Genomic DNA, 23,722 nt, shown 5'->3' on the forward strand with positions numbered 1-23,722 from the left:
GACGCTCAAGGTGATGCTGAAAACCTTTATGAACCAGCACCCGCAGGATTGGGACAAGTACTTACCTCACCTGCTGTTCGCGTACAGGGAAGTGCCCCAGAATCTACCGGGTTCTCGCCTTTCGAACGGTTATATGGAAGGAGGGTAAGGGGGCCCCTGGACTTGATGAGAGACGAATGGGAGGGGAAGGCCGCTCCCAATGGAGAATCAGTGGTGGAGTATGTCCTGACCTTCCGGGAGAGACTTGCTGAACTCATGGGCCTGGCCAAGGAGAATCTGGCCAGAGCCCAGAGGAACCAGAAGGTCTGGTATGACCACACGGTGCGGGCCCGCGTCTACGCCACCGGGGATCAGGTGATGGTTCTCATCCCCGTGAGAAAGAACAAACTACAGGCCGCCTGGGAGGGCCCTTTCAAGGTCGTCAAGCAGCTCAATGAGGTAAACTATGTGGTGGAGCTGTCGAACCGGGCCCACCACCGCCGGGTGTACCATGTGAATATGATGAAGCCATATTACGACAGGGGGAATGTGGTGTTGGCCGTGTGTGGACATTGGGAGGAGCAGGGAGTCGACTCTTTGGTAAATACATTTCCTAAGACTGGGGCTGGCTCCCCCCTGGAAATAATTCCTATCTCGGATCGGCTAACCCCTGCCCAGCAAGCTGAGATCAGAGGGGTGCTGCATTTATACCAACAGCTGTTTTCCGCTTGGACTCACCAATCTGACTGTCCACCGGATGCAGATAGGATTGCACCCCCCATGCGATTTTCTCCCTTCCGAGTCACAGGGAAAACAGCTCACGATCTGGAAAGAAAGTCAATGACATGCTGGCTTTGGGGGGTGATCCAGCCATCTGCCAGCCCTTGGGCCTCGCTGGTGATGCTGGTCCCCAAAAAGGACGGTCGATCCGGTTCTGTGTGGACTATCGGAAGCTCAGAGCCATCACTGTATCTGATGCCTACCCCATGCCCAGGCCGGACGAGCTCCTAGACAAGCTGGGAGGAGCTCGGTACCTTACCACTATGGATCTTACAAAGGGCTACTGGCAAGTGCCACTGGATGCAGATGCCCGGCTGAAATCGGCCTTTATCACCCCTCTGGGGCTCTATGAGTTCCTGACCCTGCCTTTCGGCCTCAAGGGAGCGCCGGCCACCTTCCAGCGCCTGGTGGATCAGCTACTGAGGGGGATGGAGAGTTTTGCCGTGGCGTATATTGACGACATCTGTGTCTTTAGCCAGACCTGGGAGGACCACGTTTCCCAGGTTAGACAAGTGCTGAACCGACTCCAGGGGGCTGGGCTGACTGTAAAAGTGGAGAAGTGCAAGGTGGGGACGGCTGAAGTATCTTACCTGGGCCACCAGCTGGGGAGCGGCTGCCGAAAGCCAGAACCAGCCAAGGTGGAGGTGATTAGAGACTGGCCCTCACCCCCAAACCAAAAAGCAGGTCCAAGCCTTTATTGGGATGGCGGGATACTATCGAAGGTTTGTGCCCCACTTTAGCGCCATAGCCAGCCCCATCACTGAGCTATGCAAGAAGGGGAAACCAGACAAAGGTGGTCTGGACCAAGGAGTGCAAAAGGACTTTCTGTGCGCTGAAAGAGGCTCTGGTCAGGGGACCGGTTCTGGCAAACCCGGACTTTGACAAGCTCTTTATGGTGTTCACTAATGCCTCAGACACGGGGTTGGGCGCGGTGTTAATGCAGGAGGATGAAAAGGGGGAGAGACACCCCATCGTGTACTTGAGCAAGAAGTTGCTCCCCTGAGAGCAGAACTACACGGCCATCGAGAAGGAATGCCTGGCCATGGTGTGGGCCCTTAAGAAACTAGAGCCATATCTCTTCGGGCGACACTTCACCGTGTACACCGACCACTCTCCTCTGACCTAGCTACACCAGATGAAAGGAGCCAACGCCAAGCTCCTGAGGTGGAGCCTGCTCCTGCAGGATTATGACATGGACGTGGTAGCATGATAGCAGATGCGTTGTCCCGGAGAGGGGGACCTGAACTTCCCCAGGTCACTGGTCACAGTCTCGAAGGGGGGATAGCATCTGCTATCATGCTGGCACGTCCTTTCACCTCAGGAGCTTGGCGTTGGCTCCTTTCATCTGGTGTAGCCAGGCCAGGGGAGAGTGGTCGGTGTACACGGTGAAGTGTCGCCCGAAGAGATATGGCTCTAGTTTCTTAAGGGCCCACACCACGGCCAGGCATCCCTTCTCGATGGCCGTGTAGTTCTGCTCTCAGGGTAGCAACTTCTTGCTCAAGTACGTGGTGGGGGCTCTCTCCCCCTTCCCCCAGCTCCTCCTCTAGCCTTTGTCCAGTTTCCCAGGCAAAGGTGTCAGCTCTCCCAACCCTCCTCCTGGCTCCTGTAACAGCTGCTTGACAGCTACAACTCCCTGGGCTACTTCCCCATGGCCTCCTCCCAACACCTTCTTTATCCTCACCACAGAACCTTCCTCCTGATGTCTGATAATGCTTGTACTGCTCAGTCTTCCAGTAGTACGCCTTCTCACTCTCAGCTTCTTGCGCCTCTTGCTCCCAGTTCCTCGCACACACACCACAAACTGAAGTGTGCTCCTTTTTAAACCCAGGTGCCCTGATTAGCCTGGCTTTATTGATTCTAGCAGCTTCTTGATTGGCTGCAGGTGTTCTAATCAGCCTGTCTGCCCTAATTATTTCCAGAAAGTTCCTGATTGTTCTGGAACCTTCCCTGTTACCTTATCCAGGGAAAAGGGACCTACTTAACCTGGGGCTAATATATCTGCCTTCTATTACTCTCCTATAGCCATCTGGCCTGACCCTGTCGCAATATATATGTTGTGATTGCATTTATATAGATGGTCAAGTCAAGTGTGTTCATCTAAATGTCTTACCCACGCCGGAGTGGAGGGAAGGGCATTCTGCAAGTCCATGAAGGAGCCAGACAGCCCTCGCCAATGGATGCAGCCTGCCAGTATGTGCCCTGCATAGCAGCCAAAATGAAGTGTGGCCATTAGCAACACATCTGGTGGTGTGAACGATCAAAACCAGGGGGCTGGACTGTTGGATCCATCACAAGATAGGCACTGGCTACATTTGAAGCTTGGTCTTGCCAGCTAATATGTAACCTGGAGGTGACATCAAGGTTCCTCAAGAGAACTGGGTGTCTTGACCTCAGACAGCGACTCGGTGGATTAAACGTATCTTTGAACAGGGGTAGAAGTGGCATGACATGGTAAACAGTAGTAAGGACAGTTCAGTGCCGCCTAGTGAACTAGGCTCACCTGAGCGATGTGTATTTTCAGATAGCCAAATCCAGGGTCATGCATCTAGGAACCAAGACTATAGGTCACCCATGTAAGGTGGGGGAAGCAGTGAGTCGGAAAAGGGTTCTGGGGTCATGGCAGGAAGCAAATGAACACGAGTTCCCACCGCGATGCTGTGGCTAAGAGATCCTTGGTTGGCTGGCTGGATGATTTTGTGTGGGAGAGTGTAACTGTGTGTGTATTACCCTGCCTGTGTTTTGTATGGGGGTGCGTGTAATACACGTGTATTACAGTGTGTGTATGTTTTGCTGTCGCCTCCTGACAAAGCACAATACTCCCTGTGTTATTTATACAGAGCGGGCAAGCCCTCCCCCCACCTCCGCCTCCCAATGCAGATGTTCCGTTGCATGCTGGGTACTTAGCTGTTGTTTACATGTAGCTTCTGTGCGTTACCATGGCAATTGCAAAAGTGTTGGTTGCCACATTACATTAAAAGAAGCCATAATTATCGCCCCCCCTCCACCACCACCGACCTGCCTGTCAACTAAATTGTCAGTACATTTGAATGAGAAAAAAACCAGCCCCGAGTGAAAGGGCTGGAAATTGTGGATCAAAGCACTGGCGTCACGGTCGTTAACAGCTGGCATGGGGGAGAGGGTCTGCCTTGTGATTGCTTTAAGGGGGAGACTTAATGCAGGTCCCACCTCCCACTGTGCCAAGCACCTGCTCCCCAGCCTTTCCACACATCCCTGCGGGTCTCTGCCAAGAGCCAGCCCAGGAGCCCTGCTGAATTGGATCCGGCTTGGCACGGACTCGGACTGAGCCAAGGGGAAGGGGGCAGGATTCCGCCTGCAGAGGGTGATCCTCATTCAGAGATGGAGACACCCGACCTTCCGCTCCGGCCAGCCTGTGCTCAGTGCAAAGCCAGAGGGTCTTCAAGCCACTCGTATGGTCTGCTGATGCTGAGGCCAGCCTGGGGTGAGTTATACCCAAATGCCCAGCACCAGGTGAAGGGGTTCCCCAGCCACACCCTGCTCCCTGATCTATGGGGGGCTTTGGCCTGTACCTGCCCATGGGTGGCTAAGCTGGTGTCACTGACACCTTCCCCTCCTTAGTCCCTTCTGCCCAGAGGGGACAGAAGTCATTTTCTGGGTTGTTTCTGCCTGTTTCCCCCCAGACAAGGGCCGGCACTGACTGCATCCCCCATCTGCCCTGGCATCCCATTCCCTCACACACTCGCCCTCTCTCTGAATCAGACCAGCAACCTCTTCTGGAGCTTGTCCTGGTAAATTTCCAACAGCCCCACCTTGGCCGACAGAGCGGGTTTTGAACTGGCAACCTATCGAGCCTCAATCTCTGCCCTTGGCCTGTAACAGCCACATACATAACACGTCCTAGCCAGAGGCTACAGCCGCACCTCGGGTGCGAGATAGGGGAGGAGGTGTGGGAATCTTCCTGGGGCGAGGAGGAAGAAAGGCCTGGTAGCAAGTCAGCCCCGTGCAGGGGATGGAAAATCCCAGTGGTCTGTAGAGCCAGATTTTCCCTAATAAATCCCCGAGCAGCCCCACTGCTAGACCCCTGGAGTGGTGACAGGGAAACGGTTACACATGGAAGCTGCTGGGATTGCAGGCTGCCTGGCGGTATAGCATAGGAGTGATTAGCGGTAGCTGAGCTCCAGATAGCAGCAGTTCAAGTCAGCTCAGAATTGGCGTGTATGTGTTGCGAGGCACAAGCCGGGAATCAGAGCAGTGTGACTCTAAGGGCCGCTCTCCTGGGATCTGGGAGGGCTGGGAGCTTTGGCAAGACTCCAGTGCACTTACCCGGATCACCTTGGCGGGTGGAAGGGCAAGGGTATATAATGATTGACAGGGGGGCTACAGGGGGCCCCTGGCCATGCTGCTTTCTGGTGGGGTTAGCGCAGGGCCAGAGAGCTTCCCCGTAGGACCATGGCTTTGCTGAACAGGAACAGCAGCGACCCTGCAAGGTGAGGTCGTAGATCTTGAATATAACGCCCTGCTCCAACGTAAGGACGGGACCCCCGGATCCCCTCCCTTCTGCCCAGCTTCACCTCTCTGGCTTCACAGCCCGCACCGAGCCCCTGGCATGCTGGGGCTCTGCCATCCAGAAATCAATGGTGCCATCGATCGGGCGGTGAAGTCATTCGTCCAGGCAGACAATGGCAATCAAGTGGCCATTTTTATACTCGGTTAAACCCTGCTTGACCCAGCCAGCGTGAAACATGCCCGCTCCCGCACTCAATCCGGCAGTGCACTCCTCCAAGCCGACGTGGGGCAATCCAGGGGAGCTAAGAATCTGGCTCAGCGGGCGGGGAGGAAAGGTAGCCAATAAGATGCTGCATGACTCTCACCAACACGGGAGCAGGGGCCGCGCAGGGCCCGCGATCCCAGTCGCCCTCGTGTCAGGCGGGAGCAGGCACCGCACAGGGTAACTCCTGAAGTGAGGGGAGGAGGCCTGCCTGGCCTAGCATCAAGTCTCCCCGAAGGAGGGTGGGCTCGAGGGGCTGGAGAGTCTGTGTTCTGTACAAGAGTTAATCTGAGCCCCACGAGGGGGAAGTCTTGGCCTAAGTACTCTGGTCTGGGAGTAAAGCACAGCATGGCCTGCAGTGCCCCAAAAGGGGCGGGAGTGCCCCTTACAACCTCTCCCTACTTTGGCCTGCCCAAGGGGCTCAGGAATCTCGTGAGAAGGTGCTGTCCCGTGGCCAGTCCAAATGTCCCACCAGACTCACAGTATCGTAGTCCCCCAGGGCAAATGGACCTTTGGATTTGATTCCAATAAGGGGTGAAGGTTCGGGCTGCAGGAGAGGTTCTTGTGTTTTTTCCAAACCTATCTGTCGGTAATGAGCAGGGTCTTGTCTACACTACCAGGTGGAACAGTGTTGTAGCTATGTTTGGAGGGAGGACAGATCTGATTGTAACCAGGCCATGTGCAAACCATTTGTTCCTAATCTACATAATCCATCTATCTAACTATCCTTCTTGATGATAATCCAGCCATCCAACCCTAACATAATGACAGTCTTTCCTAGAGGGTAGCGTACAGATCTGTCTGTCTGTCTCTCCATCCACTCTCCTAGATGTTAGTATACGGATCTGTCTGCCCATCTGTCCTCCAAAATGCACATGTACAGGTCCATCTGTCTGTCTACTGATCTACTGCACAAATAGATATCTACATAGCAGCGGGCTGCTGACTGAGTAGTGTAGATGGGCCCTGGATTGTGGCTTGAGCACTAAGAGCTCCCTTTCCTCCAGGCTCGGGGCAATGGTCTAGGGATGTCACACCCCGCTGCAGCAGGCTGCCAGGGTAGGTTTGCAGGCCTGCTGAGGCATTTCCCTGGAGGCAATGTATCATCCAAAGGGACATTGCCAGCGCTGCAATCCCAGGGAGACCCAGCCAGGTAGCACCCCTCCCCTGGGTATGCAGGCTGCAGGCAGAGCAGTTTGCTCAGGATTCCTGCGGGCGATGGCAGGCTCTAGTTCCTGGGGCAGCAGCTCAGATCCCTTGGAATGAGCGTGCCAGCTGTTGCCACTCATTCTGCCGTCACTTGGCTGGCAGCCTGCCCCATCATTTCCTTGCTGGCTCCTGTTTGTTCCTTAAGCCCATGTGCCCGTTCCCTCCACGCCCCCTGCTCCCTGGGCGGGCTGTAGTGCTGACAGTAAGTACTAATGATGCAAAGGCTTCAGCCAAAGCAGAGTAGGAGGGTGAGCTGGGCTTGTGGAAAGCGCCTGCCCTGCAGAGCTCCCCTCCGGTGCTGGCTGGCTGGGGAGGGGGGCTGCCACACCCGTGGGGCTGGGGTCAGAAGCTGCCAGTGCCTGGCTGGGGGGGTGGCTCTGCTGGGACTGAGTTTAGAATGCAATTGAGATTTGTGCTGCTTGCTAATGCAATCCTTGGCTGCATAGACAGGAGCAGAGAGGTGTTTTCATCTCTGTATTTGGCACTGGTGTGACCGCTGCTGGGATCCTGTGTCCAGCTCTGGTGCTCGCAATTCAAGGAGGAGGTTTATAAATTGGAGAGGGGTCAGAGAAGAGCCTGGGGAATGATTAAAGGATTAGAAAACCTGCCTTAGAGTGAGAGACTGAGCTCTTTGAGTCTAGTTAGCTTAACACAGAGAAGGTTGAGGGGTGACTTAATTACTGTCTGCGAGTATCCTATGTGGGGAACAAATCTGATAATGGACTTTTCTGTCTAGCAGAGATGGCTCTAATGGAATCCAATGGCTTGAGGCTGAAGCTAGACAAATTCAGCCTGGAAAGAAGGGTCACATTTTAACAGGGAGGGTAATTAACCGCTGGAACAATTGACCAGGAGTCGTGGCGGATTCTCCATCACTGGCCATTTTTAAATGCAGATGGGAGGTCTTTTCTCAGATCTGCTCTAGGGATTAAGTTGTGGGCAGTTCTCTGGCCTGTGCTGTGCAGCGTCCCAATGGTCCCTTCTGGCCTTGGAATCTAGGAAGTTCTGGTCCTGTGCTCTCCCTGCGGCCCATCTCGGAGCAAAGCCGGGAGGAGCCGGGAGGCAGACGCTCCCTCTCCTGAGCGCTGGCCTTGGGCAGAGGCAAATAAGCTTTCCCTGCTAAAGCAGCTCTTGGGGATCTTGGCAAGACCTGGGCAGGGTGCGGCATCTCCACCCTGAGGTGCGGGTCCGGTGTCCCAGGCCTGGCTGGAAGATGGGCTGTGCTCACAGCTCGCCGAGGGCTCCAGCTGTCGCAGAATTTGGCAGGCAGGGGGCCAGTGGCTCTGTGATGCCAAAGCAGCAGAGTGGAGCTCGCACAGGTGGTGGGGAGGGCTGGGAAGGGCACGTGGGCAGCTGGGTGGAGAGGGGGCACATGGCACGGGGAGCGTCGTGGGGACACCTGGAACAGGAGTGGGGTGTGTGGGTGGGTGGGGCTATGGAGGGGGCACGTGTCGCCCTCCTCTCCCTACAGCCATGGCTATAAAAGCCTTTGCTCTCCATGTCACTGCAGACCCCGAGTCCCAGAGGAAGAGGACGGTGCAGAACGTGCTGGACCTTCGGCAGAATCTGGAGGAGACCATGTCCAGCCTGAGAGGCTCCCAGGTGTCTCACAGGTGAGGCCATGATGCCCGCTGTATCCCCTCCCCCTCTCTCTCACCTGACCCCACCCTTCCCTCTCCTCCTCCAGCCTGGCTCCTTGCTGGGTCTGATCCCCAAAGCCGAGCCCTTTCTTGGGGGTGGGCACCCTGGCAGGGCAGGGGGCTAGTGACGTGGCTGTGCTCCGTCCTGCGGTAGTATCTCCAGCCCAGGGGTGGGGCTGTTCCCCCGCCCCCGGGGAAAGACTCTGACTGCCCCCCTGTGTCACTGAGGCCTCTGTCCCAGTGCGGAGAGCTGCCAGCCTCTGACACAGGGATGACTCTCACTGCCACACTCGCTGATCCCTCCAGCTAGTCTCTCTGGGGCACCACTCACACTGAGTCACGCCTCGTTAGCAGGTGTATTTCGGTGGCACTCCGAGGCACCAGCTGAGATCAAGGACCCATTGTGCCAGGGGCTGCAACAGCCACAGAGGGTACATCTGCCAGGCCCAAAAGCCCTGCGGCCACGAGGCTCAGAGCCCGGGTCAACTGACTCAGGCTTGCAGGGCTAGTTCTCCGGGGCCAGAAATAGCCGTGTTGGTGTTCCCACTCTGGCGGCGAATCCTGCCGAGAGGGCTGGGTCTCTGAGCCCGAGCTCCAGTCTGAGCAGGGACGTCTCCGCTGCTCTTTTGAGCAATGTAGTCAATTTAGGCCTGGTCTACACTAGAAAATTTGGTCAGTATAATTATCACTCAGGGGTGTGAAAAATCCACGCCTCTGAGCCGTGCAGTTAAACTGACCCAACCCTACGCTCGGTCGGCAGGAGAATTCTCCCGTCAGCCTCCCACTGCCCCTTGTGGACGTGATGTACCTACGCTGATGGGAGAACTCCCCCCTCGTCAGCAGTGGTGCAGCGTTTTAAATGTAGACAAGCCCTTAGTCCTGGTGCAAACGTCACGGAGATGCTTGGAGACCCTGGCTGCGCACAGGCATGCAGCAGTTTAATTCAATTAGTTAAGTTAAATCGATCAAACCAGTTTAAAAAAACCCTGCGTGAACCCTCTTCTTTGGGGATAAGGTTCACTTATTTCAGCATCATTTAAACCTGTTCCCAGCTGATTTAATCTGTACCAGTTTGAGAGCAGCTTGTTTTAGAATCAGTGCATCCCCCGGAGGCTTGTGCCAGTTTAACTCTTGCTGTAAATTGACACCGTGGCTTCTCCCTGTCATGTTGACAGGGGCTGAGATGAAGGGGGATAAATAGACTTGAAAAACTGTGTGTTAAATCTGTGCAAATTTCAATATGGAAGAGTCTTAAGAGATTGTCCTAGCCCTGAAGAGCTTATGGTTTACACAGATCTAGTGGGAGGGGAAACTGAGGCACCGAGAGGGGCCATGACTTGCCCAAGATCACATAATAGGGACTAGAACGCAAGGCTGCTGAGTCTTAGCCCTGTGCTCTAACCCCTAGGACACACTGCCTCTACATTCATATTTTTACAGCAGCAGCCCAAATGGGAGTCCAGCCCCCTCTGTGTTGAGACCTGCTCCTGCGCAGTTGTACTGTAGCTGAGGGCAGTGCTGATACCAGGCCCTCCCAGCAACTGGAATGAGTTGCTGATGGAATCTGCAGGCCATGGCACGGCAAGCCCATGTGTTACCCCAACTCTGGAAGCAGAGCTGCTTGCCCGAGCCAAATCATGGGTTTCCCCAGGCTCGCCCGGGCAGGGTGCTGGAGACACAAGTTTGACTGGGCTCATGATTCCTTAAGGACACCATCAAATCCCCATCTGGCTTGGAGGAGAGAAGTGAGCAGGGAAAGGATATGCTTCAAATTCCTCCAGAGCCGGGCACGGGAAACGACCCATTTCGGCCTGCAATGGGGGCTGCAGCCACTAGAGGGTGGCGTCGGGCCAGGTGGAGAAGGAGAGAGACACAGGGAAGCTAGTTTGACTCCAGCTGTTAAGTACAGAGCAGAGGGGGGAGCACAGCTACCCTAGGGGGTTATGGCAGCAGGGGAACGCCCAGGGGTTTGTGTCCATTTGAAGCCTCCCTCCCCCTGCTCCAGCTCCCACTGGAACAGGGGCTCAGCCAACGGGGTGTTTCATCGGGGAGCCCAGGGAACAGCTCTCACTAGCCCCGCCGCCCCTGCGGTGGCCAGGAGGGGGCAGCACAAGCAGCAGGGAAAGCACAAGGGCCGTGGGCGATTGAAGTGCTTTGGTGCAGAGTCCCGTGGTCACCGCTCCCCCTAGGGGCTGCCCCCAGCAACTACAAGAGCCGTTTGGTGCAGAAGGTCCTGGGTGGAGTCCACCTCTGACCAGGGCAGCTCTCTGCATCGCCTTTCCCACACCACAGAGCAAAGGCCAAGCTGTGCCTCTCAATGGAGGGTCTCAAAGCATTCTGCCATGGCTGGCTCCATATCATTATTACCCCCTTTTACAGGGGGGGAAACTGAGGCACAGAGCCGGGCAGTGACTTGTCCCAGGTAATGCAGTGAGTCAGTCAGAAAGTCGGGAGCCTTCAGAGAACCCCGGAACCCCCCCAGGAGGCGGGGGGAGGTCCCCTAGCGAGACACGGGAACGTGCCATCCCGCTGCCCAACACCACCCAGCGGGCAGGGCTGATTCCTCCAGGCCCCCAGCTCCTGCCTCCCATCCTGAGATGCACAGGGCTTTCCCTGTGCCAACCCAGCACGCTGTCCTGGTGCTGAAGGAAGGAGACTCCTCATGGATCAGAGGCCGACCGCACTCATCCCCTGAGTGCTAGGCACCAGGGCCCCGTCCTGGAGATGCATGGCCTGGCCTGCCTGCATCGTGCCCCATAGGGCTGCCTTCCCTAGGCCCTGCGCAGCAGCAGCTTGGGCTGAAACTGGGCCCCTGGCTCCAACCCAGCTCCCCTTCCGACCCATTCACAGCCGGCAGGAGGGAGCTGTGCTGGCTGCATGTGGCAGCGCTTGGCTGTACAAGGGGGGGCATCGTTTCTGCTCCAATGGGATCTTTCTTGGACCAGCTGCTAACATAGGGGTAGGGGTGGAGTTTCCTGGGTCACCCAGAACCATGCCCCTCATAATAAACATGATACCCTGAGCTCTCCCCTGAGTGGCCAGGAACATCTCCCCGCCCCCAGGTTCCCTCCAAGCTCCTGCCACTGGCTAGCTGGGATTGGGGCCTGGGCCTTTGCTGTGAAATGCTGGGCCCAATCCCACGAAGGCCTGGGCCCCCTTGCTCCAAACAATGGCTGCAGGCTCAGCTCCTGCTGGGCTGGGGGGCTCCGTTAGCCAGCATGGCCTGTAGCCGGGAGGGCTGGGCTAGTTGGCCCCTAGGGCAGAGCTCCGGCTCTATTGCAGCACAGCTCCGGGGGAGCTGCCTTGTCACGCTCCTTTCCCTCGGAGCTTGGAGCTGGCAGCCCTGTCCGACTTGAGTAAGTTTTTTCCCCTCCCTGGCTCTGTGGCCCAGATGAGCTAATGCAGAGACAGCAGCTTCTCCAGGGATCTGGGCTCCGGGGGGGAGTCTCACTTGGAGGTGATGAGTCTGAGCTACCGGAGCAGGAAAAGGCCGTGCCCTGGCGAGGGATGGCCGGCGGGAGGCGGGAGGGAGCGCGGGCAGGGTTAGCTCCCTGCTGAGTGCATGGAATCAGCGGCCAAGTGATAACGGCAGAGAGGCCAGTGATGGGAATGAGAGGGGTCAAGGCAGCCAGCTGGATTGCAGCGAGCAAGGAGCCGGGAACAGGGCTGAGAGACAGGGAGGCTCCTGGCCAGATCCCTTCTGCGGCTGCCTGGAGGCCTGGGATGTGAGCGGCTGCTCCCAGCCGGGTGCCCACTGTCAGATCTCTGCACAGCACGGAGTCACTATCTGAGCTGAGACCTGTCAGGGCCGTGGGACCCTCCCTGCCCCAGCGGGAGGGGTGGGGAGGTGTCCGGTGAGGGTGGCCCCTATCTCCACCTCGGGGAGCTGAAGACAGAGCAAGCTGGCAAACCCTTCCATTTTCCCGCTGCTGTGCCAACCGCGGGGCAATGCCATGGAGAGGTGTTAGAGCCCTGGAGCGACTCTTTTCTTCATTTGTCCATGAATCAAAACAAATCAATCAACCATCTCGCCCATCCCTGGGAACGGCAGGCCCCTGTCTATGGGTGCTCGGGGTGAGGAGTCGGAGGGGAAGGCTCCACCCCTCCGTTCTCCTGCTATCCGGTGGCTGTGCCTTCCCATCTTGCGTAACCAGAGCCTCACGCTGGATCACTGTGAGGGCACTGGGGAGAGGGAGAGCTGCCTGCCGAGCTCCACCCGAGATGAGTCAGGGCAGGAGGGGAGGAGGGCAGGGCTCCAACCCATCTGCTTTGCTTAATGTTTAGCTGGCAGCTCACTAGCAACTGCTTCCTGCAAGCAGGAGCCTGGCCCAGCTCCGTGCACCTTTATTCCCTTTGGCAGCGTGCGCACAGAGACACTGGTGCCCGGAGTGGGGTGAGCTGGACCTACCTGAAAGGAGCCATCTGTGCACGAGCTGCTGAGCTCACGGGCTGAGCACCAAGGCCGCACGAGGGGAGCAGACAGAGAACGCTTGCCCTGCTCTTGCACCAGCCCCTGAGGCGAGCCCAGAAAACACAGCAGCCCCGAAAGCAGGAGCTGAGGGTCAGGAGCCAAACCTGCAGAAACCATGAGCTGACTGTGAGCAAGGGGCAGGGATTGCGCAGCAGTGGTCGGGCCTCAGCTGGAGAACTGTGTCCAGCTGTGGGTACCACACCCTGAGAAAGATGTGGACATACGGAGAGAGGCCAAAGGGGGAAGACAAAAGCGATCAGAGGTTTAGAAAATCTGACCTGCAAGGAAAGATAGAAAGAATTGGGCACGTTTAATCTAGAGAAGAGAAGGCTGAGACGGGACCTGAGAAGTCTTCAGATAGGTAAATAATGTTATAAAGAGGACGGTGATCAGTTGTTCTCCCTGTCCACCGAGGCTGGGTGAAAGGAATTGTCTGAGTTTGCAGCAAGAGAGATTCAGGTTAGATATTAGGGAAACCTGTCTACGGGTGGCTAAGCTCAGGAACGGGATACCTAGAGAGGTTATGGGATTCCCCTCGTTGGAAGTTTTTGCTAACAGTTAGACAAACACCTGTCAGGGATGGTCTAAGATACTTAATTCTGCCTCAGCACAGGGGAAGGGACTAGATGAACTCTTGAGAACCCTTCCAGCCCTGCATTTCTATGCAGCAAGCACAGGCCAAGCATGCAGCCGTCACAAGCCAGATGCACGGGAGCTGAGAGCTCCGGAAACACCAGCCAGTGGGTCCCAGACTAGAACACATCCAGGGGTCTGCACAGAGAACAGGAGACAGGTGTACACTAGCCAAGCCCTCGGAGAGTGCAACGTGCCTGCACTGGGGACCCCCAGCACAAGCCAGGGGGGCACGTGCCAACTGCACAGAAACTGTGAGCCATGTGCACGAGCAGAGTATACCGTTGTCGGTGAGCAAGCCGGACACGCAAATGCACACACACCACGGTGCAGGAGCTGAGCACTTGAAAATCACAAGGGTGCAAGCGTCCATCACAAGAGCCAAGTGCTCTGAAATCGCCATCGGGGGCCAGGACCAGAACACACAGGCAGTACGAGCCAGGCACGCTGGATGTGCGGGAAATCTGAGCCAGTGGCCAAGGGCCCAAGCGGAGAACGCAGGCACGAGTCAAGGGAACAAGGTCCGTGTTAGCCCTGAGAGCCTCCTGCTGGAACAAGGCTCGTGCACCGGCCAGAATGGACACAACAAGATCAGCGCACAGGGAGCCAAACCTGCACACTGAGTGCAACAGACGCCGTGTGAGAGAACGGCCTGCACATGAGCGTTTGCCGAGCGCCCTGCATGTGGGCTGGGCACTCTGAGATCATAAGCTAAGAGCGCCGTGCGCGTGAGCCACACTGCAGGAGACAAGTGTGCAAATTGCCAGCCGTACCGCAGACTGTGGAAAACATTGGTGCAAGGTTTGGGGCAGGGCTCCTAGGCTTTTCTTCCGTCGCCGATCAGTGTCTAGCGCCGCTCCCAGCCTCCAACGCGGCTGCTCCCAACCCTGCTTCTCCATGGGTGCCCCATGCCCTGGGATCGCTGAGTCCGCTCCCTGTTGCACACCCATCAGTGGGGAATGTGGATGCGCACCGAGGAGTTGTGGTGAAAGCCCTTTGCTCGCTGCCTGGGTCTGCAGCTAAGGTTTGGGGGGTTCCCCCAAAACCCCACAGTGGAGTGCCAACTCCTGCAGCTTAGCCAGCGGTTCGCCCCCCCTCGCACCCTGGCCTCTTCTGCTCCGGTGGCGCCATGGGATTATGTCCCAAAGCGGCCATCACCCCACCGTGCAGCTCGGACTTGACTCACTCAGCTTCTCAGCTGAAGGCACTAAGCACTGAGTAACTGCAGGGACGGGACTCCCCGTCCCCCTACATCCCAGCAGGGCAGGGCAATGGGCGAGGCTGTGTCTGCTCTGCGCCTTTGCAAATGCCCTTGGATTTCAGGCCAGTTTCCCTTTGGTCATGGCCTTGCGCTGCCTGATGGGCCAGCGAAACAGACCATGGGAACAATCCCTGGTTTAGCCAGGGCCGAGTCAGCGAAGTCTCCATCCGCTGCCTACCACGCCTGCAGGCGTCCCGAGCGTCTGCAGGCGTCTCCGTGGAGGAGGCGCGCTCTGGGCAGCAGAAGGAAGTGCAGTGTGTGTGCAGTACGGTACAGATTGGAGGGGCTGGGGAATTTGGCTGATACAAAAATAAGGAAGTAAAAGGCTGGTTTGAGTGCATGGCAGGGGCTGTGCGAGCTTCCTCCACCCACCACCCTGCTGATGCCCCTCAATCTGACCTGCTCCCCGCACTGCTGTTCCAGCCTTGGGCTGCCCCCACCCCAGCGCTCTGCTGATGCCCTTCAATCCTGACTCGCACCCCCGGCCCCCTCTGCTTTTCCAGCCTAGGGCTTCCACTGCTGCTCCACGCCACAGCTCTCCGAGGCCCATGCGCCTCCATCTAGCCGTACAACCCCCTCTGCTACCCGAGCCCTGGACTCCCCTTACTCAGCTCTGCCGGTGCCCCTCAGCCCCCATGGCGCTCCCCCCGGCTCTTGTCTCTGCTAGATTCCCGAGGTCAGTTGCTTTCTATGGATTCAGAACCTGCTCCCCATCTGGCTAGAGTGGCTGATTCACAGCCAGGGGCAGGAGCCCAGTGTTGGGGTGGGGGGAGCATTTATGGCAGCCGAGTTGTCTGTGTGAAGTTCCTCCCCATTACAGGCAGATGGAAGTGAGTTTGCAGACTCTCTGCTCTGGGGCCTGCCATACTCTAGGTGCGTCTGTCAGCAGGGGACGCAATACTATCCAGGCCTCATTGAAATCTTTATGGGGAAATGCATGTCCCGGTGCTTGCACCCAGAGAGCCCCTGCAAGTCCCCTCCAGCATGGTGCAGCAGCTTGCACGAAGCAAGATGTTGGCAGCTTTGTCCCTCAGTTTACAGGCTCCAAAACATCCACTTAATTTAGATTTAATAAGACAACGCTTGTGCGTCAACCAAATGATTGGAACCAGCTCTCCTGGGCGGTTCTCCAGAGCTGTTAATCCACTGTCGATTTGTTTTTAATCATCACTTTGTATTTAGCATCCAATACCCGCTTTATGGAATCAAAACGAAAGGGGGCCCTCACTGGAGTGGGGAGCCCGCGCCTGCCTCTGCTGCCTGTCAAATCAAGGCACAAGGAGGGAACGGGACGCCGTCCCCTAGATTAATCTTGGAGCCATTTATGCGCTTTCCAGGATCTCTTTCTGCTTCCACGGCTGCCATTGCGTTCCTGCCACGCTGGAGGGCTAGAGGCAAGGCCACTGCAGAGCTCAACTCCTCGGTACCGTTAGGCTCAGAGAGGGAGGATGGTCTGGTGGCTAGGCGCCAGCCTGGGACCTGGGAGACTTGAGAAGGGCCCAGGAGCAGTGCAGAGCCATTTGGAGCCAGAAGGGACATAAATGAGGGGAGCATAGGGGCCGCTGGGATCATGAGAATAGGGATTGGGGGCAGCTGGGAAGAAGGAGAGGATTACGGTTAAGACAGTGGCCTAGCACTGTGGACTCCTGGGTTCCCATCCTGGTTCCACCCCATCCTTGAACCCGAAGTGTCAAAGCTGGGTGGCTAAGAACATGCCCTAATTTCCAGAAGTGCTGAGCACCTGCAGGTCCAATAGCAGGATGGAGCCCAGGACTCCACCTCTCCCCTAGGACCAGGGCTGCTTGCTTTGCGCTCGCTGCCCCAGGGCACGCTCGTCCCTAAAGCTTTGCTCTCTGCTCCTTCCTTGCAGCTCTTTGGAGATGACCTGCTACGACAGCGATGAAGCCAACCCCAGGAGCGTGTCCAGCCTGTCCAACCGCTCCTCCCCCCTGTCCTGGCGCTACGGGCAATCCAGCCCCCGGCTGCAGGCCGGGGACGCTCCCTCGGTGGGTGGGAGTTGCCGGTCGGAAGGCACCCCCAGCTGGTACATGCACGGCGAGCGGGCGCACTATTCCCACACCATGCCTATGCGCAGCCCCAGCAAGCTGAGCCACATCTCCCGGCTGGAGCTCGTCGAGTCCCTGGATGCCGACGACGTGGATCTCAAGTCTGGGTACATGAGCGACAGCGACCTGATGGGGAAGACCCTGACGGAGGACGACGACATCACCACGGGGTGAGTGCCGCTGCTGGCCCTAGACAGATTCCGACTGGAAATGAGGTGTACGTTTTTACCCGGGAGAGTCATTGAGACTGGAACAACTTACAAGGACTGTGGGGGATCCAAAGATTGGATTCTTCTCTAAATGATCTGCTCTAGGGATTATTGTGGGGAAGTTCTCTGCCCTGCATTATACAGGAGATCAGACTAGATGATCACAATGGTCCCTTCAGCCTTGGAATCTGAGTCTACGAGATGGAGAGAGAGAGACAGAAAGAGCAGATGGATGGATGGATCGATAGATGGGTGCATATAGGGATGGATGGATAGACGGATGGGGGTGGATGGATGGATCGATAGATGGGTGCATATAGGGATGGATGGATGGGGATGGATGGATGGATTGATAGATGGGTGCATATAGGGATGGATGGATAGACGGATGGGGGTGGATGGATGGATCGATAGATGGGTGCATATAGGGATGGATGGATAGATGGATGGGGGTGGATGGCTGGGTAGATAGATGGGTGCATAGAGGGATGGATGGATAGATGGATGGGTGCATAGAGGGATGGATGGATAGATGGATGGGGATGGATGGATGGATGGATAGATGGGTGCACAGAGGGATGGATGGATAGATGCATGGAGGGTGGATGGATGGATAGATAGATGGGTGCATAGAGGGATGGATGGATAGATAGAGGGGTACTGAGAGGGATGGATGGATAGAAGCATGTCAGGGGGTGGATGGATAATTAGATACATTGCAGTGTCCTTCCCCCATGCACTATGTTTCTGGTGGGTTCTGTGCTTGGTGGCGGGTGATAATTGGGATCAGGTGGCCTGCAGGGGTGGTGCACCTTGTGCCAGGCCAGGGGCCAGCGTCCTGTACGGTGCTCTTGTCCCCGGGCATGGGGGCGTGTTTGAGAGGATTACAGGCTGCCTGGGGCAGCTCTGGAAGTAGCTTTTATCTGATGTAAGCAGCATTTGGGGATCAGCAAAGTTAATGGCAATGACACTGGGTTGAGAGCCGGGCCTGGTGCCGAAACAGCCCTGCTAGGCCGAGGGTTTGTCTGTGCTGCAGCAGGGAGGGAGCGTCCCAGCTCAGGTAGACGCACACGCTGTGCTCAGAGCACAAGGGGCAGCGTGGCCACAGCAGGTCAGGCTAGTCTCCGGAGTACGTTCCAGCAGGGTTGGGTGGCCATTGCCCATGCCGCACCGCTGTTTGCAGCGTACTAACTCAAGCAGGGCTAGCGTGTGTCATTCTTGGCCCCTGCTGGGAAGCACCTCCCAGCTGCTCTGCGGATGGCTCCTGGGGGACCACGTGACAGTGCTCAGGTGCAGCGTTCCAGGGGGCTGGGAAGGAGCGCTGAATAACCACGAGGAAGCTGGTGGGCTTCTGAGCTGTTCCACAATGTGAGCCATTCACTCCTCGCTCAGCTCCTCGGATCAGAGAATCATAGAATCATAGAATATCAGGGTTGGAAGGGACCTCAGGAGGTCATCTAGTCCAACCCCCGGCTCAAAGCAGGGCCGATCCCCAATTAAATCATCCCAGCCAGGGCTTTGTCAAGCCTGACCTTAAAAACCTCTAAGGAAGGAGATTCCACCACCTCCCTAGGTAACGCATTCCAGTGCTTCTCCACCCTCCTAGTGAAAAAGTTTTTCCTAATATCCAACCTAAACCTCCCCCACTGCAACCTGAGACCATTACTCCTCGTTCTGTCATCTGGTACCACTGAGAACAGTCTAGATCCATCCTCTTTGGAACCCCCTTTCAGGTAGTTGAAAGCAACTATCAAATCCCCCCTCATTCTTCTCTTCCGCAGACTAAACAATCCCAGTTCCCTCAGCCTCTCCTCATAAGTCATGTGTCCCAGCCCCCTAATCATTTTTGTCATCCTCCACTGGACTCTTTCCAATTTTTTCACATCCTTCTTGTAGTGTGGGGCCCAAAACTGGACACAGTACTCCAGATGAGGCCTCACCAATGTCGAATAGAGGGGAACAATCACGTCTCTCGATCTGCTGGCAATGCCCCTACTTATACAGCCCAAAATGCCATTGGCCTTCTTGGCAACAAGGGCACACTGCTGACTCATATCCAGCTTCTCGTCCACTGTAACCCCTAGGTCCTTTTCTGCAGAACAGCTGGCTAGCCATTCGGTTCCTAGTCTGTAGCGGTGCATGGGATTCTTCCGTCCTAAGTGCAGGACTCTGCACTTGTCCTTGTTGAACCTCATCAGATTTCTTTTGGCCCAATCCTCTAATTTGTCTAGGGCCCTCTGTATCCTATCCCTACCCTCCAGCGTATCTACCTCTCCTCCCAGTTTAGTGTCATCTGCAAACTTGCTGAGGGTGCAATCCACGCCATCCTCCAGATCATTAATGAAGATAATGAGGATTTGGGGCTTCATGTTCCAATGATCATCTGGCTGTATTTGCCACTTGGTCTTCGATCTGGCTTTAGTGGTTTCTCCTTCCACAGCGACTAGGGTGAGAAATTAACATGCAAGAGCATCTGCCGTGCACTTCTGCAAAGGGCCAGATCCTCAGCTGGTGTAAAACAGTGTAGCCCCATTGACTTCAGTAGTTCTGTGTTGATTTACACCCATTGAGAATCTGATCCTTTAGTGGTTTGGGAGAGATCAGCTGCCTAACCAGAAGGGCCGTTGGTGGGGGAGAGGGAAAAGCATGACTGTAATCAGAAGGATGTGATTTTAACGTCTCAGGACCTGATAGGGCTAGAACCAGCAAAGATGCTTTTGGGGCTCTTCAGATTTTTCTTGAGTACCAACCTGGGATCGGTGGGAGAGGGTACTAACTGGTCCCTGGTGCACATGGGGTTAAACTCAGCTCACCTTCTCTTCCCCACCCCCACCCCACATCAAGGAAAGGCTACAAATGGACTGGACGGGAGAAAGCATCTTAGGGAAGGTCAGTCTCCATAGCCAGGGTGACAGGACTGGGTTAACCCCAGGCTGGGATGTTCTTTGTGCCGCCTATCTTTGGTTGATGGCCGTGTGTGTGTGATCCCTGGTTAGAGACGATACCCCCTACCCCCGGAGGAAAAGCCCCAGCTGACTGCCCCTGTGCTGCTGGAATGTTTGCTGAGCCATCCCAGGGAGACGAAGGAGAGCACGGCTCCAAGACAGCTCACCCTAGGTCTGCTGGGACCCCAGCAGTGGATAAAAGCAGCCGGGAAGGGGGTCAACCAACAATTCCTGACCAACCCTCCAAGGCAGGATGCCAAGAAACAACACCTCCCTGGCGTCCTTCCCGCATGCAGCCCAGCTGGCCCTTACACATGCTCCATGTGGGCAGAGATGGGGGCCCCGATCCTGGGTTGTGCTCAGCTCTGTCCATTCACCATTGACGTCAGTGGGCATGGAGGGGATCTCATTTGATACAGCCCAGCTCTGGTTGGGGAAGAAGAGCATTTGGCCTTGTCTGTTCCTTGCTGCGTATCAGAAATGGAAACTCACAGGGAGAGATACAATGTCATGAGTTTTCCATTTATCCCTGGAAGTATAAAAAGGGGGAAAAAATAGCCCAAACATCCTTCAAGGGATGGGGTATCACCTTGGTCCTAAAAATACCCGTGCGGCATGGAGAGCTCTGTACAAGTCCTTGTTAATTTCAGAGCTCTGGGCTGCAGATGTGTAACCAACGAGCCCTGAGTCCAGTGACTCTGCCAAACCTCCTGGCTGTTACCATCAGTGGGCGTTCAAGTGAAGGGGCAGATGGATCCAAGTCCCTGGTGCACAGGAGCAGGGGGGAAATCCGTATTGGAGAGCTCGTTCAGTCCCCAGAGGGTGCTGGGTCATTCAGCGCCCCGCAGCAGCACTCCGCCTCTTGCGGGTCCCCCACTAGAAGGTAAGGCTGCTCAGCACCTGGCAGGATCAGACCCTGAGGCTAGCGGCAGTCGTCAGCCAGCCAATCCCTGAAAAGAGCTGTGTCCAGTCTCCCCAGCCCATTTGAGTTCTCTTCCACTCTTGCCCGGGAGAGGTTTCTGATGCCAAGTAAGGCTGTGAAAGTGACTGTTAGAAGGGGACAGATGGGTGGGACTTTTTGGATTTAAAGCATGTGTTGTTTTCTTTTGAAACACAGCCCTCCCCATGCTGATCCCATCGAGCTCTTGAGATGCTGCCTGGGGGGTTGTGTGTTGAACAAAAAACCAGTCCCCGTCTCTTCCCTGCCCCCGCCTCTGACTCAAGGCCAGAATTTCAACACATTGGAGGTTTCCTGTTTCAACGCATGAGAAAATAAATAATCCTGGTATTTGATTTGTCCCAGAGAATGGGGCGGTATTTGGCCTACTACACTGCTTAGAGCTCCAAGTCGTGCCAGCTGCTTGTGGTGTGCGGTGACAGCCCGCAGCTCTGGTGGGTGTCTTGGGGACTCTCTGACACATGATGAGACCAGTAACCCTGTCTGTTTCCCCTGATCCCAAATCTGTTCAAGGAGCCGTGTCCCTTAACACACTCAGTCCCTTTCTTTTTGGCCCATGTGGGTGAGCAACAAAGGCAGCTGTGAGGGGGTGGGTTGAGGAGAGGGGGGCGGCTGTGATAGCCACATATGCCGACTTAGCGCAGGTCACCTTGGATCCAGGGAAGTGACTGCTCCCAGAGACAAGTAATGGGGATTGGGTCTCTGCATTCCCCCTTTAGGGCACGTCTACACTGCCATTAAAAAACCACAGCTGGCCTCTGCCAGCTGACTTGGGCTAAGGGGCTTGGGCTAAGGGGCTGTTTAATTGTGTTGTAGACACTCGGGCTGGAGCCTGGGTTCTAGGACCCTGCGAGATGGGTGGGTCCCAGAGCTCAGGCTGCATCCCAAGCTGGAATGTCTGCACCACAATTAAACAGTACCTTAGCCTGAGCCCCTGAGCCTGAATCAGCTGGCCTGGGCCAGCCGTGGGTGTCTTAACTGCAGTGGAGACAGACCCTTAGAGCCCATAGTTTCCGTACTGTATGGATGTGGAGTGGGCTTGTTATGCTGATCAAGGATAGCTTGCTGCTGCCCCCTTTGGGAGGTTCGGTAGGAGCCTAGAGCAGAAGCCGGGCAGAGCTCTGAGGCTGCCCTGGGCGAGACAGAGCCAGTTTGGGATCTGACCTACAGCCCATCGACATCCAGGGGAGTCTTCCTGAGACAAAGCCTGCCAGTTCCCTCTGCGCTCAGCAACGGGGCTTCTGCTCTTGGGGCGTTAGGAGCCGGAAGAGTTGGGGCCCTGAGCTTCTTTTTTGGAAAGTGTGATGGCTTTGGAAAGTGTGATGGCTTTGGAAAGTGTGATGATGTAGGGCTTAAGGCTGCTAGGAAAGGCTGGCTGGCTACGGGCATGGGGGTTACTGGCTTTTAGTTCTAGGTCACGGGTTCAGATCCTATCTGGAGTGGAGATGATGATGCATTACTGCCTACGGATGGCTGCTCAGTGGCCTTTGGCGATGCGGCGGTGGTGGGTCTGTACAGGTTGTGGCCATGTGAACACATCATAGGGCACTAAGTGACCTTCTTTACTGTGGGTAAAGGCTGAAAATGGGCCAGAGCAACTGACCTCCTTGATCTGCCCTAGAGATGGATGTTGCCCCTTTGGCCCGAGTGGCAGCCATATCCAGGGTCTTGCAGGGTTGTTTCTGTCAAGAGGAGAACTCGATGCTGCGACTCAGGTCGGTTGTTGGTGGGATCTGGTTTATTTACAAAGAATGTGCACACAGGCACGTCCCTCTGAACGCCGCAGAAACTAGGAGCAGCAGGCAGGTTCCTCGCTCAGAAATCCCCACGCCTGCCCCTCCAGCGAGCTCTGTGCCCAGGAAGCTCCCTCTCTCTGCTTGACGCTTCCTCTCAAGATCAGGCTCACAGCTCCTTCTCCTGGCTCTCTGCCTCCAACGCACACAGCCCGCAACTTCCCAGCTCCTGCATTTGCAAGCAGGGAAACCCCTCAGCCCACATGGATTAGCTGTGACTGCCATGTGGCCTGTTGCTTTGGGCGGTCTCCCACCTTGTCTGCATCTACCTTTAGGCTTCATTGCTCCCACTGAGCCTAAAAGAAGGCTGTTTAGTACCCATTGCCTTTACCAAGGTCAATGCTGGTCTTTGGATTAAAATCCCCCACCCCACTCGCATTGTGGCAGCCTTTGGCACCTTTCAGCATAGCTGGGGAACGTGGATCAGGCACGGGGCACTGGGAGGGGAGCTCTCCTGCGGTACCAGTTCTGGGGCTGCTCGCTACCTGGAGCCCCAGTCCCGCCACGGGGGAATGACGGACGGTAATGAGGGCAGCTGCTTCCAGTGCCCCTCAGTGCTCTGTGCGCAGGCACGAAGCCCCGGCAGCAGCTGCCAGTTTATTATTGGCCCTGGGGCCGAGTGAAAGGCAAAGCACATGGGTTTGCAGAGAGCTCTGTTAAAGTGGCATGTGTCCCTATTGGCAGGGTTCTAATTACTGCCCTAGCGCTTGGCTCGAGGATTGCCCCCCACACTCCTGCCTGCGGCATGAAACATAATTGGTTCCCTGTGCAGGTGAATCCAGCTAAATATAGGACACATTTAGGGGGCTGTATCAGCACCCCAACATCTTCATTATGTGGGGGGTGGGGTCTGGCATAAATCAGGAGTAACTCGTGTGCCCGATTCCCCCCTCGCTCGTCCCCGTGTAAATCAGGAGTAACTCCTGTGCCCGATTCCCCCCTCACTCGTCCCCGTGTAAATCAGGAGTAACTCCTGTGCCCGATTCCCCCCTCACTCGTCCCCGTGTAAATCAGGAGTAACGCCTGTGCCC

At 56.2% G+C, this 23,722-nt stretch overlaps 1 protein-coding gene across 7 annotated transcripts in view; it reads left to right on the forward strand.

Moving 5' to 3' along the window:
- Window positions 1–23,722, forward strand: part of NAV1 (neuron navigator 1) — a 289,263-nt gene that overhangs the window by 178,253 nt on the left and 87,288 nt on the right. For all 7 annotated transcript variants that reach the window (XM_043533526.1, XM_037884895.2, XM_043533524.1 and 4 more), the window contains 2 exons: window positions 8,226–8,328; window positions 16,591–16,956. In XM_043533526.1, the coding sequence (XP_043389461.1) occupies window positions 8,226–8,328; window positions 16,591–16,956 (469 nt within the window). The remainder of the gene's footprint in view (window positions 1–8,225; window positions 8,329–16,590; window positions 16,957–23,722) is intronic.

The sequence above is a fragment of the Chelonia mydas genome, chromosome 21, assembly GCF_015237465.2.
Source record: "Chelonia mydas isolate rCheMyd1 chromosome 21, rCheMyd1.pri.v2, whole genome shotgun sequence".
In the NCBI taxonomy this organism is placed as follows: Eukaryota; Metazoa; Chordata; order Testudines; family Cheloniidae; genus Chelonia; species Chelonia mydas.